The 19,349-nt window shown below is 38.2% G+C and overlaps 2 protein-coding genes across 8 annotated transcripts in view; both read right to left on the bottom strand.

Moving 5' to 3' along the window:
- The window catches only part of CERS3 (ceramide synthase 3), a 50,205-nt gene extending 46,530 nt beyond the window's left edge, over positions 1-3,675 (bottom strand). The window contains exon 1 of the mRNA XM_074600056.1: positions 3,546-3,675. Within this exon, the coding sequence (XP_074456157.1) occupies positions 3,546-3,550 (5 nt within the window). The 5' untranslated portion in view covers positions 3,551-3,675. The remainder of the gene's footprint in view (positions 1-3,545) is intronic.
- LINS1 (lines homolog 1) lies at positions 2,043-19,200 on the bottom strand. Of its 7 annotated transcripts, XM_074600053.1 has the most exons (8): positions 18,047-18,665; positions 17,401-17,473; positions 14,298-14,841; positions 14,109-14,198; positions 12,794-12,935; positions 11,935-12,525; positions 8,434-8,614; positions 2,050-7,459 (listed from the first exon to the last, which is right to left on the bottom strand). In XM_074600053.1, exons 3-8 carry the CDS (start codon positions 14,703-14,705, stop codon positions 6,523-6,525), a joined length of 2,349 nt encoding a protein of 782 aa, XP_074456154.1. In that variant the 5' UTR covers positions 14,706-14,841; positions 17,401-17,473; positions 18,047-18,665; the 3' UTR covers positions 2,050-6,522. The 7 variants fall into 7 exon arrangements, with proteins under 7 accessions (XP_074456156.1, XP_074456154.1, XP_074456150.1 ...); XM_074600055.1 differs by lacking the exon at positions 17,401-17,473 and having other exon boundaries at positions 2,043-7,459; positions 12,794-12,896; positions 18,047-18,919; XM_074600049.1 differs by lacking the exons at positions 17,401-17,473; positions 18,047-18,665 and adding an exon at positions 19,080-19,200.
- Positions 19,201-19,349: the final 149 nt, after the last annotated feature.

Raw genomic sequence — 19,349 nt, 5'->3', positions numbered from 1 at the left:
TATCATAACTCATAATCTTGCAATCTGTACTTTAAAAGTTAAGCTCCTCTTCTTCACATGAATTCGTATCTTCTCCTAATATACCAACCTTCCCCTACATAAAAGGGATGAAGAAGTCCATTCACATTCTCTCAAAAACCTTTCTCCTCAAGACCTTTCTTACTAGGAAGTATGACCTGATTCATAACCCATACAGAATTTTAGGTAAGTAGGGGTTCATTTCTAATTAATTAATAATGCCACCTGTCATAATTGAAGACTAGATACCCGATTTTGAACACAGCAAGCATTAAAGGTAATAAATACTTATTGTACATGAATGCCATTGCAGGACTAAATCAGGAATACAGAAAATGTAAACACATAGGCTGAAATCTTCAAAAGGCTTAAATATTTTTAAAGTATTGTTTCAGAACTTGCTTCCTGTGAATTTTAACAAGAATTAGAAAACTCAATACTTTGAGAATCCAGGCCTTAACAAGAAGGAAGATGACAATTGGATAAAAAGCGGGTGTCTATAGTAATACTGGAAGGATAAAGACAGTGGAGAAGTGAAGGAACCCTAACAAACTCTACTGCTGACCCAAGCTGCCATCTCCTCACTAAAATTCAAAGAACAGGATCATTAATAGGCTTCAAATATGCCTTAGAAAAAAGGCTCCAGGAAAAGATATTGGCATTACCTGAGGACTGCTTTCTAACCAATTTCTCTCGCACACTTTGCAATTAAGGGATACAAATACCACAATTATGCTCTCTCTTTCAAGCTGTCACAAACTCTTGGCTGTATTTCATTTAAATACTGATCATATAGCGTATCAATAAGCCTCCAGGACAGCAATTAAGAATGCTGTCATATCCAGAGGCACACAGATGTACATGTGATTTAGTGAATTCATCTGGTTACAGTTTGGTCAGCATTCTTTACACAAAATCCTAGTCTGTTTTATCTTAAATCATCCTTGGTGAGAAGATGCTTTTCTTTCCTCTTGATTTAGCATCATCTTGTCCATACTTGTCAAATTCACCTTTCTAATAACCAGAAACACTATAGCAATTCAAATATAACCGCATATCTATATAAGGTACTTTTACTAAGTATATTCTAATATGTTTGAAAGAGTAAATTAGCAAGAAGAGTAACTTTGATTGCTCACATTTATAGTAAGCAGTGTGTTAAAGCTTGCATGCTACTCACAAAATCTTAGCAAGAACAACTGTATCTAAGGTTTGACTTGTATAGTTCACCCTTTCCACCCCAGATACAGCACTGTTAATGCACTCAAAACTCCCATGTGCAATTACTACTTTAAGATGCAGAAGACTAACATATAAAATATTCTGGCTGGAACACTAGAGATTTAACAATTAGTCCAACCAATTCCTTCAGAGAGTTTTTTTTAATTAATTTCCAACAATCCAAATAATATAGGGTTAAAAAAAGATGCCTTGTTGATCCTTGGAGCTGGAAGCACTGCTTTAACAACCATATAAAAATAAACCTCAAAAACTTGTAACACTTGCACATAGAGACAACGCTGCAAATGTTGTTTGATTACATCACTAGGAGATTCTTCGAGCATCAGTCTTTATCCATCCACACAGAACACAAGCACAAAATATGGACATTTGCTTGGTGAAACTGAAAGGCAAACCCTTTGATGCTTCACAGCCAGCAATTTCCCCCTCCGCGCCAGCTCATGAGTGAAAATTTCAGAAAACACTGGCATCAACTAGTCAATATTTTTAGTTTAGGTGAGGAAACACTCCTTTAGAATCATCACAGAATGTGCTGGGTTGGAAAGGACCTTTAAAGGTCATCTAGTCCAACCATCCTGCAGTAAGCAGGGACAACTTTAACTTGATCAAATTGCTCAGAGCCCCGTCAAGCCTGGCCTTGAACGAACGGTCCCCTTTAGAGGGACCAATGTTCTGTTGAAGATGACCAAGTACTAGATTCTTCTCTGAGGAGATAAATAATTTTAAAAAAATTGGGTGAGTTTTATATTTGCTGCATAAGGACCTTTGCCGAATTCTCGCAGCAGCTGGTAGCAGTTTCAGCAGAAACCGAACACCATTTCAGACATGATTTTCTTGAAGAATATAAATACTATCAAGGAAGCCAAGTACTGGAGGTAAGTTTGCAGAAAGCATTAACTTCTGTTTCAGTTAAACCCCTACGTGAAATAGCTATAAAAAGCATGTAGTAACAAAGTTACTTTAAGAACAGACTTTGTCAAACTCCAAAAGATTACAACTGAAGATAAAGCTAGCATGCGAAGGATAAACATTGTGAATGTAGGAATAAGCACACAGCATTTTATCATTTTGCAGCAAATCTTTTTACTTAATCAGTACGCGCTGGTTTGCAAAACAGGCTTTAAAAGCTTATCCGTTGTTTTCTATGTAGCTATTAGTTACTTCAAAGTAGCTGTGGACATTTGGAAACTCTTTGAAGGTCCACAGAAAATCTTTCAGGTTTCAGGTCCCTAGCATCAGGATGAGATGTGCAGAATAGTCAGCAAGTACAATTAGCAGCTAGAACTCCTGACAGTTTCAGGACACATGCACACAAAGGGAGCCAACATTCAGCAGTGCAATTACTTTTGAGGCCGCGTGTGCTACTTTTTTTGAACATTTCACAATTTTTAAGATCTTCCCCCTGAAATGACACTGCTGACTGATGAACTCATGTTTTGCAGCACAGGTGAGTAGGAACCAGAAATAATTAAGGACATTTTAATTCTCCATGCAAGGTTTTTACCACAAAATGTGGTGTTGTATTCCTTCCTTCCTTCCTTGCTGTATGTAAACCAGCATCAAAGCAGCTTGTCTAATAAAGAGTGTCTCTGACAGTTATCAGCAATAAACTCATTTGCACAACATTTTAAAAAGACAATGACTTGGAAAAGCTTAAAACCCTGAGATACTACTCAATCAACTCCAGGTCCATGCCTGTTGAGCTAGTGATAGTAAAAGACTGCTGTCATCCATTCTGACACACAATTGGCTTCTAACAAGATTTCAGAGTGAACCAGGTAGTCTAAAAGAGTTGTACAAAATACAACAAGAATTTACAAATTAATTTGGACAACTCTTTAAAGGAAAATACACAGAAGTAAAATTGTAATGACCACCGTATTTTCACTCCTACTGACAGTGAAAGGCTGTGATAAATACTTGACACTGACTTCAGACACCATCCCAGACTGACTTTCCAAAAAGTACAAACAATACTTACCCTGCAGTGATAAACCCAGGAAAAACCAAGGCTCCTTGTTCCCAGCTCTACAACAGTACCATAAGAATTCTCAAGGTTGGTTTTTATTCTTGTATTACAGGATTAAAACTCGTATTACAAGTCTTAAAACTAGACTGGAGAGCAGTCATAAAAATATTGGAGGAAATCCAGTCCGAAGAACCACAAGCAAGGAACCACCTGGATTCAGCTGTAATTGCAATCAAGCTCTACAAATATTCCAGTTCAAGAACATTGCTTTTTAAAAAGCGCATCCTGTAAGCAACTTCTAGTGCTAACTGCTTACCTCATTAAAGCATAATTTATTCTATTGATGTTGAAGGTAAACTCCTCAAAACAACTGCACAGACATAAGTGGAGACTGTGGACATTTCAGGATAGAACAGAAAACTGTCTCCAGACAGGTCACCTGATTTGTTCTGTGTCTTGCTTTGAAATAATAAAAGGAAAGTTGTTAGATATCAATATCCAAAGGTGAGGCCTATCATCCTCCTAGTAATAGTACAATTGGCCTGCTTCAGAAGTTCTAATTTAACATTGGTAACAGGTTCTGCAGATAAGTTAATTTGCTCTAGCAAATGAAATAACAGCTCCGCCTAAGAGATTTCGATAGTAAAAACTCAAGACCAAAAAACCCTCCAACCACCCACCTTACATACTCACCAATGGATTAAAATACAAATTATTTTTGCAAAGTGTTTTGTTTGTGCTAGACTTTTTGAATGTAGCCATAGAACTAGCAGCTACCTTCACTGCTCACGCTCATTTTGTGCGCAATGAAAAAAAAAGTTGACTCACATCAGTTTTACTCCATCTCAGGTCCTACAGTTCATAACTGGTAAAATATCAACGCATTAAAGTTGCCAGATACAAACCACATTTACCCATTTTTATCACTAAAACATTCTGAGAATTAAAACAATGGCTTTCTGAGAAGTGAAACATGTGGGAATGATCACTATTAATAAGCAACTGGGCACACAATCAACTTCATGCCTGTAAGAATTAAACACATTTGGAGTGCAATTGGATTTGCTGTATTCAAAAATCAAAAATTATGGCTCGTACACTTTTTGCTAAGTTCTACACACTGTTCTGAGATGTCTAAGCTTTTACTTCAAAAAAGGTTTTATAGTGGTAGTAATCACTGACAAACAAGACAACTAGCACTTAACAAAACCAAACTAATCTCCCCATTCTACCTTTCCCATCCTGCTTATCTTATCATTGTCTGAGACTTACTGTTGTAATTTAGATACTTCCCACTGGCAAAGTATAGACTAAGAAATGCTGAACTGTGTTCAGTGAAAACAATGAAGTTACTCAATTAAAATAAACTAGTCAGCAAAGGCTAGATTAGAAAAGAAGTGAGGATAGTGGAAAGGATTTCACTGAAATCTAAATATCTACCTACGTTTAAAATTGTGATCTTGAGAAACTCTTGCTCAACTGCCTTGCCAAAGGCAGTTCCCTTGTTTGAGCTGAAAAGTTCCCAAGTTGTGTAGAGTTGCATCTTTGAACATGCCCAGAGGCATTTTACTCGTGACAGAAGTGAGCAACTCAGCATCTAGAGCATAACCAAGTTCAAACAGTAAAGAGAAACCAAGCATTCTTCTGCCCTGGGCAACTCAGAGGTTAGGTTTTAACTGAAGTAACTATAAGCATGAATGGAAAAGTTTCCATTCATTGACATTCTCACTGACTCCCATGCACAAGTTCCCTCGGGAAGAAAACAACTCACAACGAATGCACAGAATACTCAGATCTCCTACGTGCCAGTGAAGGGGATCACTCTTTCCTATAGAGCTGCCCAGTGACTACAGCTGTCATCCTGAAACAGTAAGACTGATGTTCAAATCTCTCTGTCTGAGAATTCACACCATTTAAGCATCTCTTGAGAACACTGTGATTTCTAGCTAAATTATCCCATAAGTTTCACCTGGTTTTCTTCCCCTACCAGCAGCGTTGATTCACCAGTTCAGAGCTCAAGACTAATCTAGAATATGGACATGGAGGTTTGGGGGTCAGAGTCACCTGCTCCAGAGACTGTTCATCTTAACTCAGTATCTATTTTAATTTAACACTACATAGCTATTTAAAAAGAAGATAGAGCTTACTTGGTTCTCAATGAGAATACAGCACTTACCTTCAAGAGATGATCCTAAAAGGAAAACTGCTTCTTACAATTCTGATGAGGTCTGAAATTTTTACAGTAGTCCCTGTTGTCAGTACTTTCCCATTGCCTAACCCTTGTAAGATCATTACGCGCTGCACATTAAGCACACCAACATTAGATGGCTTCCTGCTAAGCACACACACTGTTTTAGATCCTATTCTAAACTAACTCTCCCCAGGCAAAGTCTTAGACACTTACTTCTCAGGTTATTCAAATTAGATCTAATAAAAGATGTAAGTATAAGAATTTAAATTCAATATCCATGTCACTGCACTGCAGACACTTAATTTCTAGTTATCTGTTTCTGATTTAACAAGTTTACTAAGTAGATATTCTATACTTATACAAAATATATAATAGATACAAGGAATTCTGCTGCATTACCTAAGCTTGATTTTACATACAGTTCTCCACTAAAATGCTCTGTAAATACGCAATACATGCATCAGTCCCACACCTACCTTTCAATTAAAGGAATATACCATTAATATTAAGAAAAACTAAATGCAATTTTCAGTGAAATGACAACACTGCTGATTAAATCAGGCAAAAAGTAACAGCTAAAAAGTACATCCTAGACATCAGTTAAGCACTACAGCCAAGAAAAGTGTGGCATGTGTTATTGTGGTAGCACATCTGAATGTCCACTTAAAAGCACAGATGCAGAACTCATGGTATAAACATCAAAACTTTCACCAACTAAAATATTTTATTTAGCTCAACCTCTAAGCAGTCAAGTGTTGCATTAACACTGCACTGTAGTCCATAAATCACTACCAATCTGGCAATGACTTCATATATAGAATGACATTAAGTATAATTGACAATACTTTAAGTATCATATGTTGTTGATATGCTTTCACATCAAATTTTGAATAACTAACAATTAATCCTTATATAGCGTACACTGACATACACAGCATGAATAAGCTTAGGACCCCAAGGTAATGGGTCATATCACTGAGTGCAACTGCAGATTTTTAAAGGTGTCACACACGTTTATCCTGTTTCAGGTTAAATACACTGACAGGTGCAAGAGGCATAAGCTTTAGCAGTCATTAATGTAATGGAAACATCCACTAGTGTACTAGTTAAAAAAATAATCACTAGTACACTTCTTTGGGTATTGGGGATTCATATTCTCACTGATCTTCCCAATGTGGCTCAGTAGTTTCAACAATGCAGATGGATTATATGGGAAAAGATTTCTTCTCTGCAACCTAGAAATAGCTTTTTGCAGTTCTTCCAAACATTTTGTTGACTTGTAAAACATTATTCTTACTGGAATGATGTCATCCGAGGACGCCATGCAAGTCAAACAGGATGAGTTATTAGATCCCTTTTGTTTCAGCGGCAACATTTCAGACTTGTGTATGTTCCATTTATCATCTGTGTAGGTGCATCCAGTTTCCCTTATCCTCGTCTTGCTCTCATTATTTAAAGGCACCTGCTTTGTGTTTACCAAGCACTCTTTTCCATCTGATTCTAATTCAGAGTCATCTGAGCTGTCATAATTAACAAGGCTTTGAAGAGAACCCAGCAGAGATGTACTATCAGTGCATATCAATGAGTTAGACTGGTTAGACTCTGCAACTTCATTATCACCTTGCTCTGTTGTAAACACAAAGTAATTGTGAGAAGAAGCCAAAGATACTGAAGTCTGTGGTTCTTGTTCACAACAAGCATTTTGCAAACTCTCATCAGTCATATAGCTTTGTTTTTCTTGATGAAGTGACTTGACAGAAGAAATTGATTGAAAAGTGCCATGTTTGGTATCAAAAAGGTTACAGACATCCACAAACTGTTGCCAGTCTTTTCTAAGAAGCTTTAGGTACCTTACCAAGTACTCCAGAAAGCAAGTTTCTGATGAAATCAAAAAATCTAGTAGTACCGTGGAATCAAATGCAATCTTTTCTAGAAAAAATAAAAAGATACAGTGAGGATTATATCCACTTGCATGCGTAAGGCAGTTCCAGGTTTCCTCCCCTTTTTGGCTTAAGGTATCAGCAGCATCATGCCATAACCTGAAAAGTAAGTCATAAAATTGATTAAATTCAATGGAAGTTTACAGTTTGATAAAAACCAGGTATGTCCAGAAAATGGAATTGATCTTTTTTGATTTTGCCAAAAAGTAAAAACAAAAAAAGAAGTTTTGATGTTAGAATGAAGGCAAGTGGAGGTAGATCAGACAATTTAGGAAGCCAAAGCACTTAAACCAGGACTTCTTAAATAGCACTCCTCCTTAGGAAACATTCTGGAATAAACAAAGATGCTTACAATACATTAATTGTTGTTTTAGTATTTTTGTAAAGCTGAACACAGACTAACTTTCAGGATGCCAAGCACATTGGAAAAAAGCAGCCCACTTTTATTTAGGTGTCTAAGAAGAACTGTGTTTACCTAAGATACTACTTGCCATATCTTCATATTTGAAGCTTGAGGGACCTTTTATATATTAGCATAATATTTTATCTAATTTAAACAACAATGAAGCAGTGAATGTCCAGGACAAATTCATGAAGAACACAGTTCAGCTATTAGCAGTAACAGTTTTACCAACTAGCTTGTCCAATCCTTAAAGGGCTACTTTGACAGAAGTCCCAGAATTCTTGAAGTTTAATTATAATATCACATTCTTTCCAAACTCTCAGCGTTGAAAGAAAACAGTCTTGCCTTTTATCTATGCCTAACCACTATTTTAGATTGTTAAGTCAATTATTCTGAATTACAGGATATGATAAAGTATTTAATAGGAAACACTTGCACAACTCCCTCATTTCAATCCAAAAAAAACTTATTCAAATTATCAGCAAAGTTAACTGCTCTCATGCCACACAATATTACATTGTCCTGAGGTCAGCGTTGTTTGTTTTTTTTTTTTAATTATTAAAAATATTTTTTCTTCATGCAAAAGTAATCAATGGAAAAGTTATGTATATCATAACCACCTCACTAAATTACAATTTTTCATAGTTCTGTCAAATAAATGCACACTAACCTATCAAATTTTAAATAAATGAGTAATAAAGCTTTAGCAGCTTCCCACATATCATCATCTTGCTCTATAAAAATCAAGGAGAGCCATTCACAGTGATGTACAACTGGGTGAGACTGTGGGGAAGACTTCAGATGACTCCTCCAGAATATCAACAGCTGGGACATGGAACTCTGAAAGTATCCTGAAAGAAAGAAGTAACCATGAATTTTGATATATATTTTTTGTTACTAAACAACATCCAATTTTTATTTTTTGAGTTAATAGCGCATCGCAGTTCATGAATGTATTTATCATTCCTTAGCTCAACTGATTTAACACAGCATCAAATTTTATTGATTAATTCTTGCTTCTCGGTACCAGATAAATCAAGAAATATTTTGCAGAAAACCATAAGCAGTTATCTGACCTTAAATTCAACATGAATGGCTAATTGTATCAATTTTAATTGCCAATGTTAACAATTGTAAGTAACCTGCAGAAAATTAATTTACTCAGGTACAGGACTCCTCCCCCTTCTCCCCCACAATACCGATAAAACTTAAGGACACAATTTATTCCTCTAACAGCATTAATTTCCTTGGAGTTCAAGGAAGAATAATCAGAGGTGACCTAAAAAGTTTTAGGTACAATAGGGTGAATCCTCTCACACCAAAGCTTGCAGGCTAATGAATAAAATTATACCTCCAAAAATTTGTACATATCAGGAAACCTACAAAAATGTGACTATACCTACACAGCTGGGATTTGTACTTTCCTTTAGCAACCCAATTAGGTAGCTTCACTGGTACACCACAAACTGAAGAAAGGCGAATTGCAATCAAGTCAGTGCCATGATCCAATAAGAGCACTTTGCTGAGATTTCATCTCAGGTACTTCTCCACACATGATATAATATAACTGTAATGTTTTGATAGGACTGAAGCTAACACACCCCCATCCCCCAGTGCGATTCACTGTAGAAATTCACTGCAGTGATCTGTAGTTGATGGGAATAAATTGTCATTTCTACAATAAAACAAAGTATGAACATTGTAGTATAGACATATTCTTTATAAAATGAGTTCTTCATAGACGATGAATGTTTTCATACATACAGGCTTGGGATAAAGGTACCTTCATGAGAGGATTAATGTAAGCAGCATTTTTCCTGCAAATCTGTTTTTCCCCTCCCTCTAAACTCTGCATTCCTGGGTGGGAAGAGCACCTCAAAAATTTAAGCCATTTTAGAGCACTAGCTTACTCTTAAAAATAACTTTGTATTCATGTGACACACAGATTCTTTCCCTTAAGTCAAGAAACTTGTCTCTTCAATACTAATGACATACAGTAGCATGGTACCAGGTAGCAGTTTTTCATGTAACACAGCATACGTTCAATGTTTAGAAAACAGAAAAGATATAATGGCATATATCTTTACCCCACAGGCACTCCTTAAGTAAAAACTCTAATTCTGTTGGACATACACTATGGCTTGAAGAGCACAGTTGCATCATTTATATAAAACAGTGATTACTGCTTTTGAAAAATTTCCTGCAACATGGGAATCAATTTTACTTACCACATCATTATGTGGTTTTCCTTAATATTCGACTTTAAGATTTGCTTTTCCTCTTAGTAAATAATAGGAACAGAAGATAATCTTTGTTACTAATAGTTACTATTCAGACTGAAATTCTTCCCTATAAATCAAAGCTATCTGGAAATTACTCTCAAAACTGAAATAAATTAAAGTTAAGCCACTGTAATTCATGTTAATAAAAAAAAAAGATAAGATCAACCAGGTACCCGGAAGGGAAGTTAGCATATTAAAGCATTTTGGTGCTTGTTTTAACCACTTAATTTAATGTCACCAGAATAGAAGCACCATCCCTTTCAACTTGAAATTCCTCTTGACAGTTGAGGTATTTGAATCTAATTAGAGAACTCATTTTTGTGTCATGAATCTAGAAAAGAAAGGAGAATTTTTTCTTTGAGAAAATTTTCCCAAAGACATCTAATAGACTTAACCTACATTTTTCCTATTCACTTGTTCTTAGACAATCTCAGTCTCTATACATTTTTCAGAAGGTGGATCATAAGTAAAATATTCTCTACAAATACTTATAAAACTCTAATCTAAGAATGCAACTGGCATCACAAATAAAACATCTTCCAAAATCCGGAAAAAGTGACAGAAGCTATCTTACAGAAGTCCATAGCTCTTTTGCACAGTCAGATGAATTAAAAATTGATTTTATGCTTGCTATATAATGTAGACATATAAAAAGTAAAATAACATTAACATCTAGAACTTGTATTAAAATGCCTCAATATATTTAAAATGCTGTAAACTTTTGGGCTTGTTCAAAAATAAATAAATAATTTTTTACTTTTTGCCACATCATCAATCGGCTGACATAAGGAACACACATTTTCACTTGTATTTGCCTAGAAACACTGCTTCAGAACCGCCTCTCCACTTCTGCCATGAAGCCTGTAATCCAGGGACAGCAAGCTGCTTTGATCATAGGATTTGCACATCCATGTTCACATGGTTTAGCATCAGAAGATGTGCATCATGTGCCTCTCAGAGGTAAAGAGGCAAGTGGGAAGATGGGATTCCAGGAGTGTCTCTCAAGCAAAAAGCCTCACCCCAACACTTCATTACAGCATAGGAGAAGACTACTAACTAGCTACCAGTGTGACACAGCAATGCATTCTCTTCCATCAGGAATGCAAGTTACACAGCATTCCCATGCCATCCCACTACCTGCCTTGTGGCATAGCCCTAGCACAAGAGCCAGATCTGTTCTACTAATAATCCAATTCATCTGTTCAATAGAATAAACATACTCACGTAAGCAGGTATGAGAAGTATGCCTTACATCTACTAATTCAAAGGACTAGACCTGTAAATCAGGGTGAAGAACACAACCACTATACTCTGCCAAGTCACATAATTTTCCTGTCTCTAACTTTCTAGCTTCATTATTTTTACCTTTTCTACTACCACTGTTTTTGCCCTATTACATTACTTGTCTGACAGTAATGCCTAGTACCTTCAACCAAGACAAGTACATAACACTACTAAAGTTCTACCTGCACGTTAGAAAACAGGAAAGTGTTACCTGCAGTACCTCTTAGTTCCCCACCCCGAATAGGGTAGATACTTGTGCTATGGGCTCTCTCCTTTTCCAAACAGAGAAGAGCCTGGTGTTCATAATCTGGCTCAACTATTTCAGATATTAACACATGTTCATAACAGGAAAAGTTTCCAATCCCAAATGTAGCTGTTTCAAGCCCCCCATATTGCACGGCTAAAGAGAGGATAAAATCCAAGGAGACAACTAATTAGGCAAGACACAGTGATAGCAGATTTCCTGGGTGGGTCTTCTTGTCCCTCCCTCCCACCACCACTAATCCAGCTGAATTCTATTTACAGTCTTAATGAGCTATGACTACAAAATCTGAAAGCTTTAGAACTCTTGCTCCTTAATGAACAAAACTAAAAGAGACTATTACCTTTGTTTTCAGGTTCTGTAGCAGAGTTCTGAAACTTGAATTCCAGTGCTTTAAGCACAACCAGACTTAAGGCTCTAAGAACAGTTTGGTCAGAACCACCTTGAGTATCACCCCCAGGAGCAGCTTCGCTGCCTCCAAAGTAGCTGACCTTTTCACTGAGCGGGATCTGATTAAGCCAAGTCAAATTCACAACCTGCAGAACAGCATCACTCAGTGCAAGCATATCCTCACATAAAGATGGGTTTTGTAAGAGGAGTGATCCACTTCTGGCATCTTCTCTAGACTTGTAAAGGACACATTTTTTAAGGAGCATAATGAACTTCTTCTTGATTAAATAGTGAATTGATGAGCTAATGAGGTTCAGGACATAAGAAACTTTCAAAAATAATACTCTCTGGCATCTGAGTGGTAGTTCCAATTCAATTCTGGAAGCCAGAAGTGCTTCAAGCAGATCTATAAAACTGATCAAATTGTTTGCAGCTTCAGAATACGGTGAAGTATAGTGGTGACTGTCAAAATGATGGAACAGAATGGAATTATAAAATCCTTCAAGCACAGCATCAAGAGGAGCCAACAACTTCTTCAAAATACCTACAGCAACAAGAAGAACGTTACGGAGTTGGAGTGTAATACAGTCAGCTAAATCAACAAGTAAGCAGAAGACAGGTGGCTGTGACTATTCTCAGTTTTTAAGCATGTTTAAACCACTACATTTTTAACAGTACTTTGTCACCCATTTTATAACGAAAAAATAGTGGTTTTTAGACAGGCTAGATGTAACCTAGATGAGATTACAAGTAACATTCCTCCCCCTAGTGGGCACACGTGTATCGATACCATCATAACATTGCTACAATACCTGCTTTGGGTAAAACTTTATCTTTCAGTATGACCTTGATAACAGTTGCAAGAGTCCACAGACATTCTGCCACCTGGGTATTCACAGGGAATCCTGAGAGAGTCTTCAAACTAAAGGTGAGCCAGGTGACATTTAATGCGTTCTAAGAAAATTAGTTCAAAAAAACAATCACGTATGCTTTACAATTGCTATGCAAATTAAACCATAATACAATGATTTAAAATTGTACATTTAAAAGACTCAAATGTAGGCATAGACAAAACACAGGTAGAAACAATATATCTGTCCAGAGCCTTTTAAGTACATAGGCCTGTATTTACAAACGTGAAATCACATACACATGCAATAGAAGTTATCTGTATTGTCCGGAAAGGAAAAACCAAACCTCCTAATGCCATGTACTATAGACAGACAATACCTGAATTCATAATACCCAGACAACTTTGCAAGAAATATTACAAACATATTTCTCATGCTCAGAGATGCTACCATGGAGGCTACAATATACAGCAAGTAAAAGAAAAACAACAACTCGAGTAACTGGAATATTGAAAGAAGAAAATACAGAAAAGCATTTGATTAACTTTCAATAGGTTATTACCTATTTTTATCTACTGCATCACCTAACAGATATCACATAACTGGAAAAATATTGATAGTGTAGATTATTGAGTTTTTGAAACACTTGTCTTACAACCTTAAAGAAAATATTTCTTGTCATCTAGACACATTTTACCTTTAAACAGTTTCATAAAACTCCAGATTTTTATATAGAAAGACATTCCACCTCTCATTACAAACTTCTGTTGCACATCTATCTCCTTTCTCTCTATACCCCTCCAAACACACTTGAAATACTCTTTTGGAATATTTATTACATGTTTTTCCTATCCATCACTTACAACCAAAAGCCCCGTAAGACATCACATAGTATTGCCTTGTGCAACCTTCACATTGTTCCTGACACTGGAGCTAAACAAACTTCAACAAAACAGCGTGGCATTTTGAGGGGACTAACAGTCTGTATGCTGAACCATCAGCAGACTGGAGATGTGCCTTTCAGAAGGCTGGATGGAGCAGAGTAGACGCGCAGGCAACAGATGGAGGAAAGGAGCAGTTCTGATCTTACTCTGTGAGTCTACTTAGGAGATTAACCTCTTTGGAAATACTTTTAGATTTTACAGTAGTCATATAGTGACTGCTTTTGTGACGTATAAACACTATAAAAGGTTGTCTCTGGAGTTAAATAGAACAACTTGAAGGCACATACTCAAAAAGTCATTTTTTAAGCTGTGAAAAGTTATGCCATACTTACCTCTTCCTTCAGCTGGAAATACACTAGAGATGCTAAACTTTTTGAAGCCATGTGAGATAACAGCCGATCATAACTACCAAGCAGACAAATCTGTAGACACATAGAAAGAAAAAGTATCTAAGGCATGTTCCTTTTTTTTTCCACACCCCTCCTTTTGCAAAAATCTTTCAGAAGTTTATAAAAGCTTACCAATTTTGAGTCAATTTTTGCCTCCTTCAGAAGAAGGACAAAGATTTCACTGTACTTCTGTCTCATATTGAATTCAATTTCCTGGGACTCTGCTTTAGCAACCATCATCTTGATCAAGGTTAATTGAAGCAGCATCACTTCTCGTGGACAGAATGAGGGGTTCATGTTTGCAAAGCTATTTGATATATCATCTGTTGTAGGGACAACCGCATCTGACGTATCAGTGTCCTGATGGCTCCTAATACCACCATTAGTAGACAGCAGATGCATCCCATTACATGATTCATCTCTTTCTAGTGACTGCTCAATACACAGATTAAGTAAAGAGGTATAATGATGGCTTTCCTTTGCTAGTGGAATGCCTACCAGTACGTCCTTATACATCTGCTGCAGAAGAGAGATCTTCATTATGAGAACATTCAATATTCCAGAAAATGCTGTATATTTTCACTGATTATCCACGGCCACTGCAAATCAGGTTCCAAGTTATTTTTATCCAGCAAGAGAAATAGAAGGTCTATCAGGCATTTCTCTTCTAAGTTACCTAGAAATAAATATTTTGCTATTACTGAACTTAACAGGGTAACTAGAAAGATACAAAAGAATAACACACATTTTTAGAGTTCATACTACCATTATTTAACTTATTTTGAAAATATAAATTCACTGTTTAAAAACAGCAAGAGTCATAGCTGCCCAAAACTGTCCCAGTGAGACATTCAAATGATACAAGAATGGATACGTGGTGAAGAAGTTTACAGTTCCAGTATTACACTACTGACACCAACATTGACTTGCTGGAACTAACAAAACCAAAGATAATTATTACTAGGGACTACTTATGAAAGATATGAGAACTTGGATCAAATCTTTCTCTATGTTGCTAAAACTTCGTTTCTTTTCTGACAGATTCCTCCAAAAACAGGGACAAAATTTCAATTGAAAATTTGCACCTGAACTGGCAATGTTTATTGCTCCACTACACTAAGGCTGGGTATGCCAACACCTCCCAGAAAAAAAAAACTGAAACCAAAGGCGAAGTCTCATCTTCGGCTGCGCATAGGCTCAAGGTGAGTAGTGTGAACATACAGGAGGGGAGAACTGGAGAATTTAGTATTGAGGAACAAAGAATTCCCTTATGTCTACATGTGCAGAACTCTTGTTCTGAGCATCTAAATCTTGAAACCCAAAATAGGTTTTCAGACAATGCAAAGGACAAACAATGCCACAGGGCTGGTCTCAAGGGCCCAGTGACTGAGAAGTTTAAAATTAAAAAATACTTAAAAACCACAGTGTAAAACTTAAGAGCCAATGAAAATACTTAACCATATTCGGGAAAGGTACAAAAAACCCCAAACTTTATCACAAAGTCAATGGAACATATCTTCCAATCACAACACTGGAATATTCACTACAGCTTAAAAAGAAGAATTGAAATCTCTCTTTAAAGTCTGAGCACCTAAGTACCCACAATTTTCTAACCACTGTGTAAATGGCTAGACATATAACCTATCTCCCCAGAAAACAAAAAGGATATATTTAAGAACATCAGGGTTTCTTTTTGATCTATATTAAGACTGATGCTAATCTGTAACATTTATCTTTTTAGGACAGTTTTAACATGTTCTCTAACCAGAATCCTTTTAATTAAAAAAAAAAAAAAAACAAAACCAAAACACAAAAATGAATTCATTACCTTTATCTACTGCAAAGTTAGGAGTGGGGCTTATGTTGTTTATAGGAATTTTCTTTTTGCTTGTTTGTTGGATTCCCATCTTTTAAGTCTGGCATAATCAACCAGGTAGACTCCTGAAGCCATCTGTCTATAGTCGGCTTTTATTTAATGCTACATTTCCCCTTTCTTACCAAAGGAAGAACCCAGCTCATTTTCCCAGCTGGTAAGAAATTCTAAATGTTGTCCCATCTACGTATCAATTACACCTGCATTTATCATCACACCAAATATTTTAAATTATTATTGCTTTGTAGCAGAATATTAGAAAACAATGAAACTATAGAATTTAGTATATGAGACTTTTTTTTTTACTTTATAATCTTCAGAAGTTTTTAAAACACTGTAAAACATTGATAATTACACCTTCATTTTTATAATTTGATTTTTTAACTGCAACTGAAGTATGCATTGACAAAATGGTTTCCCAAAGCTGCAAAGGACTAGGGATAGACCAAGATATGCTACCCAGACTCCTCACTTCTTCTACCATTGGGCAGTATTTAGAAGATAGTTTAAAATTAGACAATAAGAAGTTGCCTACCAGGAATGATCTACCCTTCAATCTGGTATGGTATTTTTAAAGACATATTCAGCAATGGCTGACCTGACAACTCCAAAATGTTCCTCATCTGACAGAACTAAGAACCCTTCTCTCATCCTTTCCCCATAATCCACATTTTAGATGTTAAGAATGAATCTGATACTTCAGACAGTAATTTTCTTCTTCATTTGCAGAATCTATTTGGAATTCTACTTCAGGTGGAAATTTATGACCTGAAACCTTGTAAAATTTCTTCAGAAATCACTCTGAATATTTTATATAGCTATTGTTCCTATCTTTGAGTTTCATTTCTTCCTAAATGAACCCCTAATAAAGTAAAATTATCTCAATGCATTTACTTCTGTGTTCCAAGATCAACTTGAATTATCATCCTACATGGTAAATGAACAGATCTCTCCTGGGCACATTCATATGATATAGCAAGGTTGTTAAGGCAGATGAGATTCAGAACTCCTCTAGGACATGCACTATGAGATTTTACCTTCACCACGTGATACTGGTTACGCTTTCCCCGATTCTACCATAATACATTTATATTACACCATTAATTAGAAGAACACTTTATAAAAACATCTATAAGATATGTCTCACTCACATATGACAACGGTTCATGAATAGAAATCTTTAAAGGAAGTTAAATGAGGGGGCTTATTTTGAAGACAAGTACTTCAAAGAGGGGGAAAATGTCAGACAATCACTAAATTTGTTTCAGACATGGTAAGAGAGCACAGTGAAAAGCTCAAAGCTGAAGAATAAAGAAAAGCAATCACAGTCACACACAGGAAATGACAAACTCCAACGCTTACTTGTATTATTTATTTGAGTTATTCATGACAGCACCTAAAACCAATTAAGGTAATGCCTCACAGTGCCAGACTCCTGCATAAAGAGTATGAAACAGTTTTAAAAGCATTATCTATAGACTGATCAGGCAAAAGACAGAAAGGAAAGCTATACAGAAAAACCCACAAATAAATATTTTGCTATACATTATTTTCATGACTTCTTTAGTTAGGCTTTAATAGCAAAACTAAAGTCACATGGAGCTGCAAACAGAATGAGAGAAAAAACTCGACAGAAAAGGAAACAAAGAACTGGAGATTGCAGCTGAAGCCTGTAAGGTTTAAGGACCATCAGAAACAAAGCAAGGGAAGTTTAAGTGGCTGGGAACGCCTCCAGAATATCCTAAATTGGAATTATAAAATATGTATATTTCTCCTGGGTGGGATATTTAATTTAGCACAAAGTCATAGAAAGCACTGATTTACCTGGACCAACATTGCACAAGTAGCAACTGGGAGAAAACAAGCTATCAAAAAACCCTATTTTCTTTAAAAAATTAAATCAGATAAAGCAAAATGAAACCACAGGCCACGACTGTTGGGTATGAGTCTGAAGGTTCTAGATCTCATTACAACGCAATGGTTGAACCAGTCAAGAAATAAAATATACCTTGGACTACTTGCAATGACTTCGTAGGCTCATTTCTCAATAAATATGCTTCTGCTTAATGACGAAACACCGTAAAAGCCTCTAAAATAATGTAATTTCCTTCCAAAGATTGCAAATAACCTCTGCTGCGAGCTATCCAATCCCTGAATGTTAACTTTGATACCTAAACGTGCCCGATGCCTGATCTGCTCTTCTGTGAGCATCTTTAGCCACCAGAGATAGGACTAGACAGACCCAATCTGACCTCACTGGCTCCTCTCACACCGGCGCTTCAGAAATGACAGCACTAGGTTAGTGGCAGGAAAACCTCGCTAAAAGCCACCCTCCAGCCCGACCAGGAGCCGGGGTGAGAGCATAACCACCGCCCCACAACAGCCGGCGCAAGTATCGCCCGGGAACGGCGAGGAAAAGCCCAGCACAGTGCTGCCTCCGCCAGGTAAGAGAGGGGCCTGCAGGCCCTCCTCCATACGTCCCTCCAGAAGGCCCGTCAGCCTCCACAACGCCGGCCTGACGGCTAGCAGAGGCCTTCTGCCCCGCCGCTCCCCTCAGCGCCGCCTCCACCCCTCAACCGGGGCAGCTCCCCACTCCTTCACCCACCCAGGCCCGCTCCGAGCTCTCTCAACCCGCCTAAACCCCTTGGCGGCCCTTCGCCTGCCCGCCGACCCCGCTCAACCCGCCCCGAGCCCCCTCAGGCCGGCTCCTTGTCAGAGCTCACCTCCCCGTCAGCCCGCCCCGAGCACCCTCAGGCCGCTCGAGCCCCGACAAAGCCCAGCTCCCCGCCAGAGCCCCCTCAACCCTCCCCGAGCCCCCTAAGAGCCCGGCTCCCCCTCAGGCCGCCCAGAGCTCCCCTCAGGCCGCCACGGCCCAAGCCCCGCCCCTTCCCCCCCTAAGGCGCGCGACCACCCCCTCCAGGCCCCGCCCCACCTGGAAGCCCGCGGCCCCGCTTAGTCACCTCGAGCCGCCGCGCTCACGGGCCCGGCCCCGCCCCCCCCCGCTGCTAGGCGACCGCTGCTAGGCAACCGCCGCGACTCACCCGCCCCCGGGAGACAGGACGCCGTAAGGCACAACTCTCCTCCGTCCAAACGCCGGCAGCCGCCGCAACCACCCCCCGCCTCCCCTGTCGCAAAGCCCTCCCCCTTCCCCTGAGCCTTTACGGCAAGTGGGAGGGGACATGGGCGGAGCCGCCGTCAGCCCGGCGCCCAATCAGCATTGGCGGCGGCCGGCGGTTGGGGGCGGGCCCAGCGCGGCGGCAGGGGATTGGCGGCGGCGGGGGTCAGTCCCTGCCCGCTGACCCCGCGGAGCC

Source organism: Larus michahellis, chromosome 9, assembly GCF_964199755.1.
Source record: "Larus michahellis chromosome 9, bLarMic1.1, whole genome shotgun sequence".
In the NCBI taxonomy this organism is placed as follows: domain Eukaryota; kingdom Metazoa; phylum Chordata; class Aves; order Charadriiformes; family Laridae; genus Larus; species Larus michahellis.
Note: the sequence above shows the minus strand (reverse complement) of the source record. Positions and strands in the feature narration are given on the sequence as shown.